The sequence below is a fragment of the Sebastes fasciatus genome, chromosome 13 (assembly GCF_043250625.1).
Source record: "Sebastes fasciatus isolate fSebFas1 chromosome 13, fSebFas1.pri, whole genome shotgun sequence".
Taxonomy (NCBI): Eukaryota; Metazoa; Chordata; class Actinopteri; order Perciformes; family Sebastidae; genus Sebastes; species Sebastes fasciatus.
In genome coordinates, this window is record NC_133807.1 from 12,889,298 (window position 1) to 12,908,462 (window position 19,165).

The following is a 19,165-nucleotide window of genomic DNA, read 5'->3' on the forward strand; positions in this document are numbered from 1 at the left end:
AATTATTATTATTATCATTATTATGATCATCATTATTATGATTATTATTATTATTATATTGTTTTAGATGCTTATATTCTTGATGCATTAACTTGTACCAAGTCAAGCAAAGGTGGCATAAAGTCTAGCTATCTAGCTATCTCCTATAAACTGCTGGATTAAACTATAATCCATCATAGAAGTATGTATGTTGTTTCAGTTTTAATTATCATAGTGAGGGAAAACTAAAATTGTTGCAGCAATTTTTACAGTTCGAAGCAGCTTCTTAGGGGCAATAATAGGTGCAAACAACAGTCATGCAGATTATAATAATAATAATAATAATAATAATAATAATAATAATATTAACAATTTACTTTCAGATTATTATTATTATTATTATTATTATTATTATTATTATTATTATTATTATATTGTTTTAGATGCTTATATTCTTGATGCATTAACTTGTACAAAGTCAAGCAAAGGTGGCATAAAGTCTAGCTAACTAGCTATCTCCTATACTGCTGGGTTAAACTATAATTGTTGCAGCACCAACACTATACTCATTTTTAACAGTGTCTTCGGCACTATATTCACTTTTTTGATAGTCCTGTATCACAGCTGTCACCCTGCACTACATTCAGTTTTAACAGTTTTCTTCTTCTCCTTGTATTTTAATATCTGGTATATTTTTTTGTACTTTGCACTACTAACTTTTTTACTGCCTTTTTACTAACATGTATTGCACTATGGAACTGTGATGCTGGAAACTTGAATTTCAATAAAGTTACTATTTATCTATCTATCTATCTATCTATCTATCTATCTATCTATCTATCTATCTATCTATGTATATATCTACCAACAGCAATTGTTACAATTCATAGCAGCTTCTTAGGAGTAATAATAGGCGCAAACAACAGTCATGCAGATTATTATTATTATTATTATTATTATTATATTGTTTTAGATGCTTATATTCTTGATGCATTAACTTGTACCAAGTCAAGCAAATGTGGCAGCTAACTAGCTATCTCCTATGCTGCTGGGTTAAACTATAATCCATCATATACATTTTTTTATCATGTATTTTGCATGTAAAATATTATTTTGCAAAGTAAGTACATCTGTCAGATAAATATACAGATATGCTTCCCTTTACAGAATAAAGTCTATAAATGCACTCACACATGCCATGTGTGTGTGTTAATATACATTTTGACAGATTAGAAGAGGGTTGATTTACATGATTTATTTGATACAATCATAAAGATATAAGCCTACAATGCTCCTTTACAATAACTGTGTGTAAATAGGTGAAGTTAAACCTACACTCTTGTTATGACTATACAGTTAGGCATCATCGATACTGCAAAACGTTCACTTTGAATCTCTAATATTTGAATCAGCTCATGAATATTAAGTATATATTGTTACGTCATATGTATAAGGGTTATCAGTTGTCGTGGCCGAGTGGTTAAGGCGATGGACTAGAAATCCATTGGGGTCTCCCCGCGCAGGTTCGAATCCTGCCGACAACGTAAAACTTTTTTTTTTTTTATGCAATTTAACTTCTTAAATAGTAACTTTGAATATTTTGAACAAGTGCCAAAGCTGCAAATTCCCACAGAAGATGACATATGCGGGCGAAATGTCGTGTTGATGGTGACAAATCAATACTGTAATGGTTTAAAGTAATGAAACAGCGCCCCCCACTGCCTAACTACACCACATTACAAGTTATTTTATTTAGATTAATACAGTCCAAATCCAAAACCCCTACCTTTTTTAACCATTACTGAAGATATATATATATATATATACACTAAAGAAATATAGCAGACTAATTTATAATAATATATCTATATTTTATACACAACATGGTATATATAATAGATATATCTGTATCTGTGTCACACATTAAACAGAGCACAACACACATTGAAATTTAACCCATCCTAGTATAATAGGCTCAAGGGCACCTCAGCAGTGCCCAGGAGCTGACCTGGGACCTCTCCAGCCACCAGTCTACACTCCATACTTGGTCCTTGCGGGGATTGAACCAACAACCTTCCGGCTTCCAAGCCAAGTCCCCATAGACTGAGCTACTGCCATTGTAAAATCATCTCTATTGTCTGTATGTTAACATCGAAGTGGCATTGCCATTCAGCATTCAGCATCTTCATCTGATTATTCTAATGATTATAATTGAAAGTTGACAACACAAATATATCTAGATTTTTCCAGGTAGTGTGGAGATCAACCAGTAGGTTGCAGTAATGTACCATAAATGACTGAATAGACAGCCAAATCAGTTTGAATTGAAAATCTGAATTTAAAAAAACTGTTTTGTCATGTTTTCTAGGTGTTTGTGAGACATTTGGTGGCAGCAGTAACAGACTAGCAGAGGTACAAAGAATCAATCCAAGTTTAGGCCCTGAATGCAACTTTTGAATTGCAGATTGCCACCTGACATGACCCCGAAAGCACCCACAAAAAAGGTCACATAGGTCGACATGGGGCAAGAGTGTGTCGAAGAGCTCATCTCAGGTGTTTGCCAGTGGAAAGTATCAACCTTTGCATGTCAGATAAATGCATGCGCTCATACAATTGAAACAAGTGATCTGATAACTCTATCAAATGTCAGACACCTACACAGGGACACAGATTGTTCCCATGGCTTCATAATTATTATTTTTTAACAGTTTATTTATTGAATTTTCTCAAACAAAGAGCAGTCTACAGGAGAAAATACAGAATTTGAATATCAAACATAAAAATTATATAAAGTTATAATCCCACAAGACCAGTCCCTCCCTCCCTTCCCACCACCAGACAAGAGCCATAATAAGTAATGGTATCAAAGGAGAAGAGAAAGAAAAAGAAAAAGTTGACCGCCTTTAATCAAAGAGATGTGGTTTTCTTTTGAGAGTGAACAGATGTTTTTCTGTCACCATGTACAAAGACATTTCTTTAGGCCACATGGAGACAGGAGGAAGACACATTTCCATATTTAAAGCAACACATTTATATCAAACTATCAATTGCCTGTCTGATAAACCGCACATTCATGGGTTCATAATTTAATATATTACAGGAGGGTGTGAGGATTAAACTTGACCTCAGTGGTGGACTGCTGCCCAATCAGGTGACATCAATAACAAAAGTAAACATGGGCAGAAATATCAATAAATAGCTGCTTTTGTATTTGTAAATCCAACTGCCTGCAACCATGGACATTATGAGACAACGGTCAAAGAGGCACAAGACAACTACAAATGTGTCTCCTTGTGACCGTTGTGCATCCCTTCGTAGTTGTCGTTTTGCATCTCTTCGTGGTCGTTTTGCATCTCTGCTGTTGTTTTGCGTCTCTTTGTAGTCACCTTGAGTCTTTTTGTGGTAGTTTTGTGTCTCTTTGTTGTTGTTTTGGGTCATTATGAAGTTGTTTTGCATGTCTTCGTGGTCGTTTTGCACCTCTGCCATCATGTTGCGTCTCTTTGTGGCTGTGTGCTTTTGTTGTTGTTTCATGCCTCTTTGTAGTCGGTTTGCATCCTGTTGTGGTCCTTTTGCATCTCTTTTTAGCCGGTTCGCATCCCATTGTGGTCCTTTTGCATCTCTTTCTAGTCGGTTAGTCTCCCGTTGTGGTCCTTTTGCATCTCTTTGTAGTCATCTTGAGTCTCTTTGTAGTTGTTTTGTGTCTCTTTGTAGTTGCTTGATTGACTTTCCAACTCTCCAACAATCATCTCATACAGAGGCTTCGGTCCAAGGGTCCCTGGGCCTGTACTCGCTAGGCCTGTTCAGTAATCCATCCATGATACTCTCATGATATACAAGGAATATTCTAATGCCTACATCCTGCAAATGCATTTCCCCAAACTTAGTTTATATCTTACACCTTCCAAATCCAGACATGTATTTACCTTGAATACTTTCTACCTACCAACAACCATGGCAATGCATGTGTGTCTAGACTACACTGAAACTATCAGTGACTATAAATACATATGATGCTGAGAGACCGGCACAAACAGGTCCCTAGTCCACACGCTGATGATAATCTTCTCATCTCTCCATGAAATGTCCTACTCACTTGCAAATCCTCAAAATCATCTTAAAATGTCCAAACGAGGAGAGCAGCGGGCTTTTAATGCTGGCGCGACTACTATATGGCACCATATGGCAAACAGCCTAGTCGAAACCCCCTGAGACTGGCCGAGACTGACTGAGCTTTGGCCTTACACCTTACAAAAGCTTCTCACAATTAGGAGACTTTTATATAGTTTTATATACTTAGTGAACATCAGAAAACTCTTATGTTAATTTAATTTGAATAACTGCCAGTGTCACCAACGGAGGCCACAAACGTCTCACTGGGTTACATTACTGGTAAATCTCATGAAGATGAATACAAGCACTGGAGCAGCCTGATATCTTTCATTACTAAAATACACTCCAGATGAGAGGGGCTAGAAAGAGGACAGCAACACTGATGTAACAGCGTCTGCTCAAGGCAGTCGGTGACAAAAATGAAAGCGGAGAGGAGCCAGATTGAAGAGAAAAGCGACAGTGGTACACTGAGTGCTCAAAGTCCAAATGTGGAGCAGACAGTGCACCAGACCGTGCCTAACGTGATGTTAAAGATCTCAGTGGGCTGCTGCTGCTGCTGCAGAGTGTTGCATGCAGAGCACCCCGGGCTTCTCTTCAAGAAATGAAGTCATCAGCTTCCTCTTCACTGCTTCCTCAGATCAAGACACATGCACATCATCTGCACGTCGAGAGGCGGAGAGACACTTTGGATGGGTTTCATAATGAAATGTGGCCTCATGTTTTGTGTTGGCGTTTAGCTAAACCCACTGTCTGACTCACCGCCACTGCTGCTGTGTCTGGAAGAATTCTCTTTTGATCGTAGAGTGAAGATACTAATTCTGTAGTAGGCAGGTTTCATGTGTATTTTCAGATTTATATATATGTACTGTATGTATATTTATATCAGGGGTGTTAACATTAAAGTTAACGCAATTGTAATAAACACCATATTCGTTTTAAGGCCACTAATTTCTTTAACGAAACTAGAAAAAACTAAGGAATTACCTTACCTATTGGTACCAAACCCCAAATCCCATACTAGCTTGTCGAGAAGGAGTTTAAATTACGCTCCAAACTAAACTTGCGCTGAATTTTTGCGAGGAAAGACTGTCATGGCAATTTTCAAAGGGGTCGCTTGACCTCTGACCTCAAGATATGTGAATGGGTTCTATGGGTACCCACGAGTCTCCCCTTTACAGACATGCCCACTTTATGATAATCACATGCAGTTAGGGGCAAGTCATAGTCAAGTCAGCAAACTGACACACTGACAGCTGTTGTTGCCTGTTGGGCTGCAGTTTGCCATGTTATGATTTGAGCATATTGTTCATGCTTAATGCAGTACCTGTGAGGGTTTCTGGATAATATTTGTCTTTTTTTGTGTTGTTAATTGATTTCCAATAATAAATATATACATACATTTGTATAAAGCAGCATATTTGCCATGTTGATAAGAGTATTAAATACTTGACAAATCTCCCTTTAAGGTACATTTTGAACAGATAAGAAAATGTGCTATTAATATATACAGTATGTTTTATTATAAGTCAAATAAGCATGCTGTACTGTCTTGAGTGTATCTTTAATTGTTTGGGTGTTATGCAAAGCTATCAAAACCATTTGTGTTTTCAGGTTTGATAATCACAGCGGAGCTAAAGAATGGTTTTCTGACGTCCCCACAACCACAGAACCGTCATCCTCCACAGACACAGAAAACAATATGTGCTTTCAACAAGAAACAATTCTGCCAAAATTCAAAAACTTTCCAGATATTCACTGTGATGTATTACTCATCGCAAGCAAGTTTCAAGTCTGCAAGCTGATTATCATTCTGCAGGGACATGTAAAGAAACCGCAGGCTGCCTACACGGTGGGGAGATGCATAAATGAATCTAAAACTTTAGAAAAAGGTCAACAGTAAAATACCGTTATTTATAGTAATATCATAGCTAGAAGATGTAACCTTTAAATGAAAAAAATACAAATTTTTCCTCTTATAAATGAAAAGTTGAATTCATAAGCTATAAAACACAGCATTGCTCTCACTCGGATCTCATGGGGCTAATGTTAGCAAACTTTACATATACATATTGATGTGTATTGGACTTCTCTTCGCAGACAATATGATTCCCATCTATTCTCGCTACTGTTACGTTATATTTTCACACACAAACTTTCAATTTCAATGGTTGTATCACAACAGTGAAACGAGAAATAGACACAACATACCTCGCCAGAAATGGAGGAAAATTCAATTTGCCATTATCCTGTAACTACCACTTGTAGAACATAAAGGAAAATGTGGCTGCAAAACTGTTTGTTTGACCTGAGGTTGAAAAACACTTTAAATTGCAGCTATTACTTGTTCTAAACATGGCACAGATTGACACACAAAGAACCTTTCTCAAAATAACAACCTGGTATCTCAAAATAATGACTTCCTATCTCAAAATTACGACTTGGTACCTAAAAATAACAACTTGGTTCCTCAAAATAATGACTTTGTATCTCAAAATAACAACTTGCTACATCAAAATGACGACTTTGTATCTCAAATTAACAACTTGCTACATCAAAATGACGACTTTGTATCTCAAAATAACGACTTTGTATCTTAAAATGACGACTTGCTACCTCAAAATGACGACTTTGTATCTCAAAATGAGGACTTTCTACCTCAAAATAATGACTTTGTATCTCAAAATAACAACTTGGTACCTCAAAATGACGACTTTGTATCTAAAAACCTCAAAATAACGACTTTTGAGATACCAAGTCATTATTTCGAGAAAGTTTCTCGTTATGACTTACAGGATGTTTAGTTTGTTGTTTTTTTCGTCACATTGGCAGAAATGGGCTTCCATACTCCGGTCCATGAGGTATGTCTTGCCTAAAATATAGACCACAAAAATATATTCTCATTTTTTAATAATTGCATTTTATTAATTGAAAAAACAAAAAAACAAATGCAAATAAAAAAAAGAGCCAAAACAAAAAAACAGTATCATTAGGTAAGACAAGGCGAGAGACACTTAAATAAGAAGAGTTCCATGTTGGTGAGGATAAAGGTGAAGGCGGGTTGATGTAGGAGGAGAGGAGGATACGGGGGGCGGGGGGGCCATGTTGGCTGGGACAGGTTGTATTATGTACACTGTTTCACACTGCAGGACTGGCAGGCCCCATAAAGGGGATGGGGAGGGAGAGGGGGGGGGGCTCAAAGTAGCAGGTCGGAGACACTGAAACACCAGAGAGAAAGGCACTATCCAGAGAGAACAAGAAAAACACAAAGCAGTAACAGTAACACAAAACACAGTAAACAAACACAGACACACTGGACCAGAAATCAAAACATGTTGAACAAAAAAGTGCTTGACCACACGCCACATTGGACAAAAAAAAAAAAAAATACATCATTTAAGCTGATCTCTCAACTTTTAGCATAAAAGACAATCTCTCAGTTTTTCTGAACTGTTAATCTGTGCCAGCTGCGGATCTGCACTGGTGATTACACAACGTGATTATCCAAACTCAGCCTCTTTGCTACGTGCAGGTATAACAAGGAGGAGAGCGTCTGCGTATGCATGCATGTGATGAATGTTTGTGAATATGCATGTGGACTACCTGTACATATCCTCATACACCACTCTCTCTTCAATGAATATTGACAACATCACTTGTTTCAGCTTCTTCTTTTGTTGTTGTTTTAAATCCCTTGCATGGTTTGTGTAGTTCAGTTCTCCGACCTTGCTTCCCTCATGTTAATGTCTGTGGACTCAAGTCAGCTACATTCACTGCCCAAGTCAAATGGCTGCAATAAATACATTGGCTTTTGAAAAAGGTGGCTGACCTTTTTATACAGGGCTTTGTAATACAACAGCTCTTTGCAGCATTCATGGCTCTACTTGCTGGTCAACGGTAGCTTCCTGACAGGGTTGGTCTCTTCTCAGGGAACTCAGAGAAACCTCCTCAAGATGGAATTTATGACCCCTTAAATATCATGCTGTATTATCCGAGAGCCCTCAGATCGATTCAGAAAACAAAGACTGACAATTCAGCACATCCTAGAGCTACTAGGTCTTATCCAGACTAACAAAAAGATTGAACATAATTTACAAATGGAAAAAAATACAATTTGTGATGAGAGGTAAAACAGACAAACACATACAAATATATAATATATATTCTTAAAAAATGGATTCTCTCTATAGTTGATTTATTTATACAGCCGACGGCTGATGTACAATGCTCACGTGCCAATGATCTTAGACATGGAAACTTGCTGTACTGTAGATTGCATCTTTTTTACTTCTTTTTTGTACATTTTTTAAAACCATTTCTTCCTTTTTTATATTTTTTTTTAATCCTTTTTTTTTTTTTTCTTTTAAAAACAGAGTTAGGATTTATCGGTAGGCATTTCATTTAGGTGATTAAAAACAACATGCGGCAAAGAAAAAAAACAAAAAAAAAAACAACACACAAAAGAAAAGGCAGAATGTTAAGAAGTTAAGGAGAAGACGGAAGCAGCTGTGGGAGCGGTAGAAATCATTTGGTTATCTTCACGGGTTGGTGCTCTACTCTTTAGTTTCTCTGCATTTAGATTTCCCTCAAAGACAGTTCAAATCCTCGCCGAGGCGCTCACTCGCGCTGAACGTTCTCACTGGGGAGGTGAACGTTCTCGGCGCGAGTAAAAAGTTGGTTTTGTCTCAGCTGCCACCCACACAGCGACGCCTACGACAGCACTACTCCTGCTTTAGCTCTCTCTCTTTCGGTTGTTTGCGTTCTTCCTGTCTGCTCCTGTTCTCGTGGGATGGCGAAAGAGGGATGGCGAAAGAGGGGTGGAGGAGGGGTGGTTGGGGGGGTTTGGATGGAGAGGGGGGACTGATGAGATCAAGAATGATGATGGTGGTTGTGGTGGTGGTGATGGTTGCTGTTGTGGTGGTTGTTGTTGTTGTTGTCGTCGTTTACATGGTCTGACTGTTTTACATGTTCCGATTGACAGGCGTGACGTAGTTGCGGGGGAACATGCCCGTTGCGCTGTGGCAGCCTCCTTTCCACCAGTTGGGGTCGGAGTTGTCCAGGACTTGGATGAAGTCTCCGCGTCGGAAACCCAGCTCTCCTTCCTCCTGGGGGTCAAAGTCAAAGAGCGCCTGCACATATGTTGGGTGCTGTGCAATCAGAAGAAAGAAAAGAGAGGTTGTAAGACAGGTTGGCAACGGTATGATATGATTACTGACACCAAAAAAACTAATAAAAATACTGAAATACTAAACTTTCACACTGATTTCTAGTTGAAGTAACCCGATGCTCATTTCACATATTCTCAATATTCTCCTCCGTGAATACTCCAGAGTATGACACTGGGGTTATAAAACCTAGTTTCTCAAAAATAATGACTCAGTACCTCAAAATAATGAATCAGTCCCTCAAAATAATGACTCACTACCTCAAAAATGATGACTCAATATACTAACGTTACAACCAAACTCTTCTTCACCTTCCTGGAGTTAACGAGCAATAAGTGGTTCTCAAGAATCAAGCAATCGGCTTGCTTTGTTTGGCAACCATCCCAGATTCCAACCAGTTTTACAATCACCCGTCACCAGGGTCTGAAATTTACTTTTTTCACTGCCTGTGGAGTAAGTATTTTTTTTGTCTACCACTCAGACACTTTTGAAATCTATGCGCTAACTGAAGGAATAACATTTTAGATCTGATGTAATGCAATGTTCGATATATTTTACATGAAAAACATATACATGGTAAATTACAGTGTTCGAATTACACCCTAGCTTCTGGGGTACTGTAGCCAACACTGTACTGCTCTGTACTGCACTGTACTTTGTTATTGTCATCTGTAGTGGTTATTTGCATAAAAACACACAATTCAAAAAATTATGATTATTTAAATCTAATATTTATAATCAAGTCATAATCCACACACATTTTCTATGTGAAAAAAACAGCATTTGGTCGAAAAACAAGATTTTGCATAGGGCCCCCAAAAGTTAGAACCGGCCCTGCTAGCTGCGTCCCAAAGTTGGAGGTGCTGCTGGACAAGATGCTCCTGTCATGGGGAGAGACCCAGCATGTTGGTACGAACAACATTCATTCATTCATTGCAGCCTTATTACCCAAAGGGGACGAAGAGAGGAGTACAGTAAGTAGGTAAATAAGTAGTTAACATTAGTGACGTGATTTGAGGCGTGGCGGAGTTTTGACTCCTCATAGTTAACGTAACGTTATCGTCAGCTCACTCACTGTAACTGCAAACGTCGGCTGCCGACTCATTAGCGAGCGTTAACAGTAACGTAAGCGTTAACATTGAACAGTCTAACGTTAGCTAATTTGTTACGTTAATACTAGAAAGTTTGCAGCTGTCCTCACATCAGAGGCCGGCGGTATACGTTATGTGTGTGTGTGTGTGTGTGTGTACGTGCGGGACGGATCGGGTGCATACATTGTGTATGCGTGTGTATGTTTATGTTGTCACTGAGGTTTAATAATAACGGTGCGCTACACAAAACGTGCAGTCATTTTCGTTGCCGTTCGTTCTAATGTAACGGGTATTTTTCTCTCAACTCTCCTCCCAAATTCGTCCAAAAAATGTATTTTCATCCTCCCCGATCATATTTTTTTCGGCCCCCAGGACGACGGGACGTCCTTAGCGTTTTCCCTGCCTGCCAAAGTGGCCTGAAGATTTTATCTGCCACTGCCAAAAAGTTACCAGGGTGGCGGTTGCTAATTTCAGACCCTGCCTGTCACAATCCATCTTTAAATTCTGCATCTCTGTTTTCTTATATTTCTTTATCGTAAAGCACTTTGTGCTGGGAGACAAAATTAATGTTTATCGTGCCATTGTGGGTGATGACGTTTGCACGGACGGTGGTCAAACAACCCTCTTTTGCCTTTTGACGGAAATCAAACCCTTTCCGAAAACTTTGTGTGTAAACGTGATTCACACAATGTCAGGTTGTATTTATTTATTTATCAAACGTGTGACAATTCCGGACGAAAAATACGGACACGGTGTGCAAAGGCCTTTAGAGTGGCGTTCTCATTCGGTTTCACCCTGACTGTAGTTACGCTTTATTAATTTACACCATCAGTTACATCATAGTAACTAGCTAGACTCTGTGTAGTAAAAGAGAGAGCTTTTCAAATGTCTGCAGACTACATTGCTAAAGTTTGTTCCCATCTGGTTAAACTAACAAACAACATGCTCTTTCTGGTTCTGCAGCATTCAGGGCTCTACATTAGAGGGAGGGCCATGTATTGTTCTAGTAAGTTTGAAAGGTACATCCAATTTTATCCAATAAATGTTCCCCTCTAAATAGTTTATACACCACACCATTCTGTTAAAAAAAACAACAACAACAAAAAAAAACGTTCAGAGACCATGTTTTTGTGATTTTAGATTTAGGAGTAAAGCCTAGATGCTAGAGTGTGCTCACTCTTAGAGATGTCAGTTCTTACCTGGGGGACCTGCTCTATGTCTCGCAGAAAGATTTGTTGATTGCGAGAGACCGAGGTTGAGCGGTGATAGTCCACCAGCTCGTTGAGGGAGTTAAACTTCACCACCCATAGGAAATACTTTCCGGCCCCGTCGCGAAGAACCTTGAAGTGCTGGACGTCGTTTCCAAACCTGCACAGAGAGGACACTTATGAGGAGGGGAGCTTCAGCAAAGGTACAGTTTCATATATCATATATACATATACAAAAGGCACAGCACAGATTTAAATAAAGTTAGTGGAACACTCGAGACATGAAACACGTGTCTGTGACAGATTGGGAAGTGTTAATCAAATGAAACAGTTATTATTGAATGTCAGTCTGTTACTAGTGTGACTAAATGGGAATCAGGGCGGTCCAGACAGTAATTAAGATCCAAATCTTAGCTTCAAATCCACATGTGACCTGCTGTGAACTGATGTGTCTTCTGGGAAGGTCAGTACGGAGAGAAGACAGATAAGAGGAAATGAGCTCTGTATGTGTCAGCTAAAACAGTAAGTACTCACAGGGCCACTCTCCAACACACAATACTAAAACCCTAACTGGTGAACTTTGGTCAGCAGAGGGCAGCACTGAGACTTCACAGGAATAAGGAAGAGGCTGATGATGATGACTCAGACATACCAAGTATGGAAACATGTGAACCCCATCACTTGCGAGGAAACTGTACGCTGATGTAAGGATAATGTTGAATTGTATTTATAGAAGACTGTGTGAGTGTGAATCACGCTCTTTGTGTACGTACGGTGTGGGGCGGCGCTACTTACTTCACAGAGAGAGAGAAGTCTCCTGGTGCACTCTCGCTCTCTCTGATGAGGAAGACCCCGTCGTGCCTCTGTTTGTTTAACATCTCCTCTGCTTTGGCCCGGGGAATCTTCCCGAAGAACCACCTGGAGGAGGAGGAGGCAGAAAATAGGTATAAGTAAGCATCGACTGAGCTGACCCAAAGCCTTCTTCCTGCATCGACTGGATCCATGGAGTCTATTAAAACTCTAAAAACTCTTTCTTTGAGATGATAATGAAAGCACAACACCGCCCGGTAATACCCAACATATCCGAGTAGTGCTGCTTATTGTCCCAAGGGTAACAAGGGGAGCCCATCATGCATTGAGCAAGAGGTACACCTTCCCCTTTGTCGGTGTATCCCCAACGCTCACATTCACACCTGTGAGCAATTCAAAGTTTCAGTTCAGCTGAACTTCAAGTCTGCGAACTGAGGGAGGAAGCTGTGGAGGATACGGTGAGAAAATGCAAACATCACACCTCCTGCTGGTTGACAGGTTTGACCTGAAAACACAACAGTGTGGACAGAGTGCTAACCGCTGATCCACCAAGCTGCCCATTAGCGATTGGGCGGGGATAGGTTGAGCAATATTGCGAAAAATAAGTTATAAATAGGGCTGTCAATCGTTTAAAATATTGAATCGGGATTAATCGCACATTTTTGATCTGTTCAAAATGTACCTTAAAAGGGAGATTTGTCAAGTATTTAATACTCTTATCAACATGGGAGTGGACAAATATGCTGCTTTATAGAACCCATTTACATTCACATATCTTGAGGTCAGAGGTCAAGGGCCCCTCTGAAAATGTTCCTCTCCAAAATGTATTGTTTTTAGCGTTATTTATCCTCCTTTGGTTGGTACCAATGGATTCCTTAGGTTTTTCTAGTTTCATATGATGCCAGTATCTCTCTAGCTTTAAAACCGAGCCCGCTTTAACCTGAAACTTGCAAGTTAGGTTAATGCGTTAAAGAAATGAGTGGTGTTCAAATGAATTTGCGTTAACTTTGACAAGCCTAGTTATTAATAACTTACAGAAACGTTGTGTGCAATAGTCCACCTTCTCTTCCCCTCTCACTGTCTGACTCTCTCAAACGCAAACAAGCCATGGTGAGGGCACGTTGTTTTAACACATTCCATGCCAACACCACGTAATGTGCTGTCAAGAGGTCGTGGTCATTTCACGCATTTCTGTGAGATAACGTTACAGCAACACACATACACACAGCAGGCCATGACGCTCGAGTCCACTTATCTATGTCCTTGTTTCAGACATCAGTCCTGACATTTATTGTGCTACTATAATGAATATAGTTGACGGTTTGTGGGTCAAGACGGGTTCAGGTGGTTGATTAATGCATATTTTTGCGGGTCGGGCGGTGCGGAATGGCTCGAATAGCCGGTTAGATTGGTGCGGGTAATAAAAAACCCTGAGCTTTGCATCACTACTGCCCAGTGGCGACAGTCAATGAGTCAAATTATACACACATTTACATACAATTCGGCATTTACTCCGAGTGGTCTTCGGACCATACAGAGAGAAGACCCCTCTATCACCAACAAGAGCAACAATACTGAATGTTCACACACCAGGAAGTGCACTGTCCATCCGTGTTCCAGGAAGTAGATTAGTCATTATCTAATTATCTAATTATAGTGGGAAAGTCAACACAAAAAATAAACATTTTGTTCCATTTTTGCAAATGTGTTGCAAAGTTTTTAAATCGAAAAGCAGTAAAAAAAAAAAAGAATAAGATTCAATTTGAGATTTAAAGTCAGAAAGCTTTCGATCACTTTTGAGTGGCATACGTGTTGCTTATATAGAACATGTGAGAAAAACCCTGACAGAGGGAATAAGTGAGAGTGATTAAGATGGATAGAGAGAGGGGGAGACAAATGGAGACAAAGCCAGAGAAAGCGCTTTACTTGTGTAAATAATTAAAAAGTACAGTCGGCCAAAAGATGACATCTTGGCTCCTTTACACGTAGGTGGAAATCAATAATGAAATGGCCTACTCTTGATCCGCTTTGTATCGGTGCTTGATAAAAGCGATAGCAGAGCAATTCAATGGAACCAAGGAAAAAACAGGATGAGGAGAACGACTGGCTTTATTATCAGCGACACCTCTACCCCTGTGAGGGGGAACGCTCGAAAGCAGCCATACATCAGACCGGCAATACGTCATCCAGAGTAGGCTATCATGACCACGCCCCCTTTATGGGGGAGCAATCCTGCATCCATCATAGACGGTAACAGAGTAAAGAGAAGAAGTTGAAACATGTCTCCAAACTTCTACTTTAAACCAACCAGTAATAGTAATAACGCTATGCCAAAGAGTTGCTGTCTAGTTGGTCGCACCAACAATAAATCCAAAAACGCTGATCTCCGATTTGTTCCCTGTCGTGTCCTAAAAAAAGATCTAATAGAGCGGCTTTATGGCTCCAGGCTATAGACCAGACCAGCGTTGCATCATCGCCGAGGCTGTGCTTCCTTTTGGGTGAAAGAAACTCGCTGTCACAGGAGAGAATATGACGAAAGGTTGTTGTGTAGCGGGTTAACCGAGGCTTTCACACTGACATTTGAGACTCATGCGATACGTGAACATTCACCGTCAGTGTGGTAAATGGCTAAATGATGCTGGTGACAGTGACTAGCGTGGCCAGCTGACGTTAGCTTGAGTGTGAGGCTGCTGCAGTAATACAGTCATACATTAACGTCTGGTCGTCAAGGCTGATGTTTGTTTTCTTCCTGAAAAATGTTATGTGATAGGGGTGTGACGATTCAGGGAAGGACAAGTCGTGCCTGGTAAGACTTAATCAAGAATGTGGGTGTCTGCGTCATCATTTTTAAAAAGGTCATTTTTGCCGTCCAGATTAAAACGAAACCTCAGAGTTTTTAAAACTAAAACGGGGTCAGCAGCGGTTTCAAACGTCTCCGTTTGAGGGGCTCGAAAACGCCGGAGTAGCTCGGACGCAAGGCCTTAAACGTAGCCAAAGTGATCTGCTTTAAAACGTATTAGTGTGGATGTAACCGTAGACTTATAATTACTGTTGGACAGGGGAAAAAGATGTGTTTGCAAACAGAGAGGACTCTGACTTGGAGCAGGGCCATGCTCTATTGTGCCCCCGCTGTATAGCACAGCTGTGTGTGCATGTCTGTTGGGCTGTGTGGGTGCCTGGTGCTTTCGGGTGGCACTCAGTCGTCACCACAATGGGAGGCGAAGGCAAACTCCAGCCACTTCGTCACTGTCGCCACTGTTTCTAGTCCATTACTGAACCGGGTAGATTTCCTCAATCAGACATTTACAGTAAAGCTATATTTTACCCAGAAACAAGGTGATAAAACTATTTAACTAAAATCTAATTCCCACAGATTGCTGCATCACAGTGTATATTGTTCTCCTGCACCAAGACAGGTCTGGCTCAAATTATACCGGAATGGCGGGCCCGGTTAAAGGGAAAATTTCATTAAAAACTTTTGATGACGTCCTAGGATGTGGTAACGATTTTAAACGGAGCCCATTAAGGCGAGCAACATGAGACATTAGATGACCTCTCACAATCACTGCAGTCTGTGATTTGTGGTTCTTCTGGGATCCGGCCTTAGTGCAAATTTGGCCCGCTGACTATTTCACAATAAAAGCCGCACAGAATTATCTGCACTTTAGAAAGCAGATACTGCAAGTGATGACTTTCCATTAAACCCCCCCACCCATAATGCCTCTGCTCAATGTTTTGAAACTCTGCTTCTACGTTAACATACACACAAGAAAGCAAGAAAATAATGTTTTCGTTATTAAAGCAGAGGGCTGTAGGACACGAGACATGGTGGATGTAGTCACAGTGACATCACCCATTGGTTTATGGGATGCCCTTTTGAAGCCTCGAGTTTGCCATGTTGGTTTTTGACAGTCGCCATGTTGTTTTTTTTCAACCAGAACCTGCACGTGTGGGTGAAGCTAAGTACAACCGAATGCTGAATAAGACATTTTTAGGCGACCAAAAGTTATAATTAATTGTCATTAACTGAAAACACACTGTGAAAGGGTTAAACGCCTTGGAGGCGACCTGTCAATCACAAGGTAGCCACGCCCTAAAGCATACCCTGCTTTATGGTCTATTTGACTCTAAATGGAACCATAATTTACTAAATGAACATCATGCTGTATTGAAGAAGAATCCTTACGTATCCAGCCGGAAAGCAGACGGTCAGCGAGGCAAATTATCAAGAGAGTAAAGTAAAAAATGTCTTCATTTCATTCATTTAACTTGAATTGAAGTTGGTTTATTATAGTTTTTGTTAAAATATTGCACTGCCTTGTATCTTGAGAGCTGAGTCAGCAGGTTTTGAAGTTGCACTTCTTATTATTTTCAAATAAAAGCTGTATGTATTTGCCATTAATCGTTGTTTACTTGTTTGTATCCATAATTAATTTATCCCTGATTTCCTTACAAGAAAAACTTTGAGGAATCCTGACCTGTCCAGTATCACATGTTTATTTCACACCGATTGAATTTTTGGCAAAAAAAAGTTACTGTATCGATTTCAAATCATTGTATTGTATCGCTCTAGATGAGCCAAATATCGTTACACCCCTAAGTGGCAGGCAGTAACATTAGCCCTAAACCCCTGATGAGAAGGTAATAATAAAGTAATGATCAATTTGAGGGGTGAACTTTACCCTCATGAGTGGAACAGACAGTGATAACTGCTGGCACAAAGAGTCTGATGACAATATTGGCTGGGAAATGCCAACGTATAAATATTCCAACATCGGCTCATGTCACACGGTCTGCTAATCAAATCAAATCCATCGATCGATTGACATGTTTGGACAATTAATACAGGCTGAATGAAAACATGACATGAATATATTCCAGAATAACATTTTAAGAAAGTTTAATAGTGAGATGATTATTTTACCATTTTGTTTCAGCCAACCAATCCAAATAATTCATAATTAGATGCCATGCAAAATGTTATAGTACATGCTACATTTCCCTCTTAGTCGACTAACTGGCCATTTTGGTCTTAGTCTCAAACTTAGTCTAAGATTTCTTTAGTCGATTAGTAATTTTTTTATGCTTTTTCACTCTGAATGACTTATTTCCAAGAAACCTAGGAGCACATTTGTGGTAAACACATGATTTTAAGTGCTGCTTCTGTGTCACTCTTTGTGGAGAAACTCAGTTTCACAGAACGGTTGATTAAATCAACTAATTGATAAGACGACAAAATCGTATGAGTGCTTGTCGACTAAGAATTTCTTTGGTCGAGGACAGCCCTAATATCATTTTGCAGAAAACACTGAACTCAAATGAATGAATGAAAACTTTGTGTAAACGCTGCAACACCACTGAGAGCCTTCATTATAATGATTATGAGGGTCTGTTTCACAGATATGTGAGGTGCAGCAAAATATTAATTCCCCATAACAATAATAAAGACCATAAAAAACACACAAGAACAGTAAAAAAGCAAAAAAAAAAAGAAAAGAAATGCAACACAATGGCATCCCGCACTGCCAAAAAAAAAGAAGGTACATCTGATCGCACCCCAGCAGTGATGCAATAAGGTCAATATTCAATTAAGCGCAAGAGGCCTCGAGCACATTAATAAAGAGAGAGCTAATCTGGCACTGAGCGCACGTCCAGAGGTGATGTCCTCTAAGGATCCTGCCAGGCGTTCTCTGAAGTGGTTTCACACCCACACTTGACCAAGGCATCACATACAATCAATTCTCATAAGAGTGAACAGGACAGTTGTAGTTCAGGCATACTCAACCGACACTTAACGTGTCCAAACTAATCAGTGCAAGCAGAGAGAGAGAAAAGATAAAAACGAGTAGCAGAATGTCATGTATTGTACGACATGTTCAGTAGATATAGCACACGTTCACACACACTTTCACTTTAAAAGGCCTTTACACAACGTTTTTCTTCGTGCAATTATTTTGCACGTCAATATATTTTTTAGGGCTGACCCAAATGCTTCGAAGCTTTGACCGTTGCCATGGTAATCGACCTCCAAATCAGCATTTGAATGCTTCGTTTTTATGTTTTCTATATACTGTATGTGTGTAATAATAAAGTATAAATTCCAAAATAGCCCATGAAATAAGGAATAATCCCACAACATTATTCATTATTCATATGCAACATGAATTATTATTAATTATTCTCAGAGTGATATCGCTGTTTGTGATGTGTGGAGGCGAGTGTGTGTACAGTAGTGCGGCAGCGGCACTGAAACGGGGAAGACAGACAGAAGAAGCCTGCTGCGCCACGCCGTGCAACGAAGCTTCAAAGCACAAAATAAGGTATTGGGGACAGCCCTATAAGACACAGATACATAACTAAAAACTGTTGTTATAGAAGCTGTCATGCATAATACTTACGGATGTGCTTTCATCTCTATGTAATTCTTGGGAATGAAGCCATCTTTTCCATTTAGCTCTGCCTTGTACCAGTTCTGATCACACTCTTCATTTAATACCTGGTGTTGACAAAGAAACAAAAGAAAGAGAGAAGAAGAGTCGTTCAGGTTAGTGCCACATCCAAAAGTCAACAATGGGCAGCAATCAACCTCCTAAATTTAGCTTTGACACATTTCCTTTTAATTTCCTGTGACTTCAGAAGGTGCATGTTAGAGAACTGCTTGGTAAATATTAGGAAACCACAAAACTAACAGCAGGGAGAGCAGCAGGCAAATATAATCTAACAAATATAATTTAAAACGCTTGGAAAGATAGCATCTAATTAAAAGGACCGATAATGTGTCCGTATGTGACCTGTTGGCTACGGG

General features: G+C 39.7%; 1 protein-coding gene and 1 non-coding gene across 2 annotated transcripts in view; one reads left to right on the top strand and one right to left on the bottom strand.

Annotated features, from left to right (window-relative positions):
- Positions 1 to 1,441: 1,441 nt before the first annotated feature.
- On the top strand, positions 1,442 to 1,523 carry trnas-aga (transfer RNA serine (anticodon AGA)). Its single transcript has one exon. It is a non-coding gene; the product is annotated as a tRNA-Ser (tRNA).
- Positions 1,524 to 6,983: 5,460 nt separating this feature from the next.
- Positions 6,984 to 19,165, bottom strand: part of grb2b (growth factor receptor-bound protein 2b) — a 42,753-nt gene continuing 30,571 nt past the window's right edge. Inside the window, exons 3-6 of the mRNA XM_074655558.1 lie at positions 18,759 to 18,856; positions 12,346 to 12,468; positions 11,542 to 11,710; positions 6,984 to 9,233 (exon numbers count right to left, since the gene is read on the bottom strand). Coding sequence (XP_074511659.1) covers positions 9,048 to 9,233; positions 11,542 to 11,710; positions 12,346 to 12,468; positions 18,759 to 18,856 — 576 coding nt within the window. The 3' untranslated portion in view covers positions 6,984 to 9,047. The remainder of the gene's footprint in view (positions 9,234 to 11,541; positions 11,711 to 12,345; positions 12,469 to 18,758; positions 18,857 to 19,165) is intronic.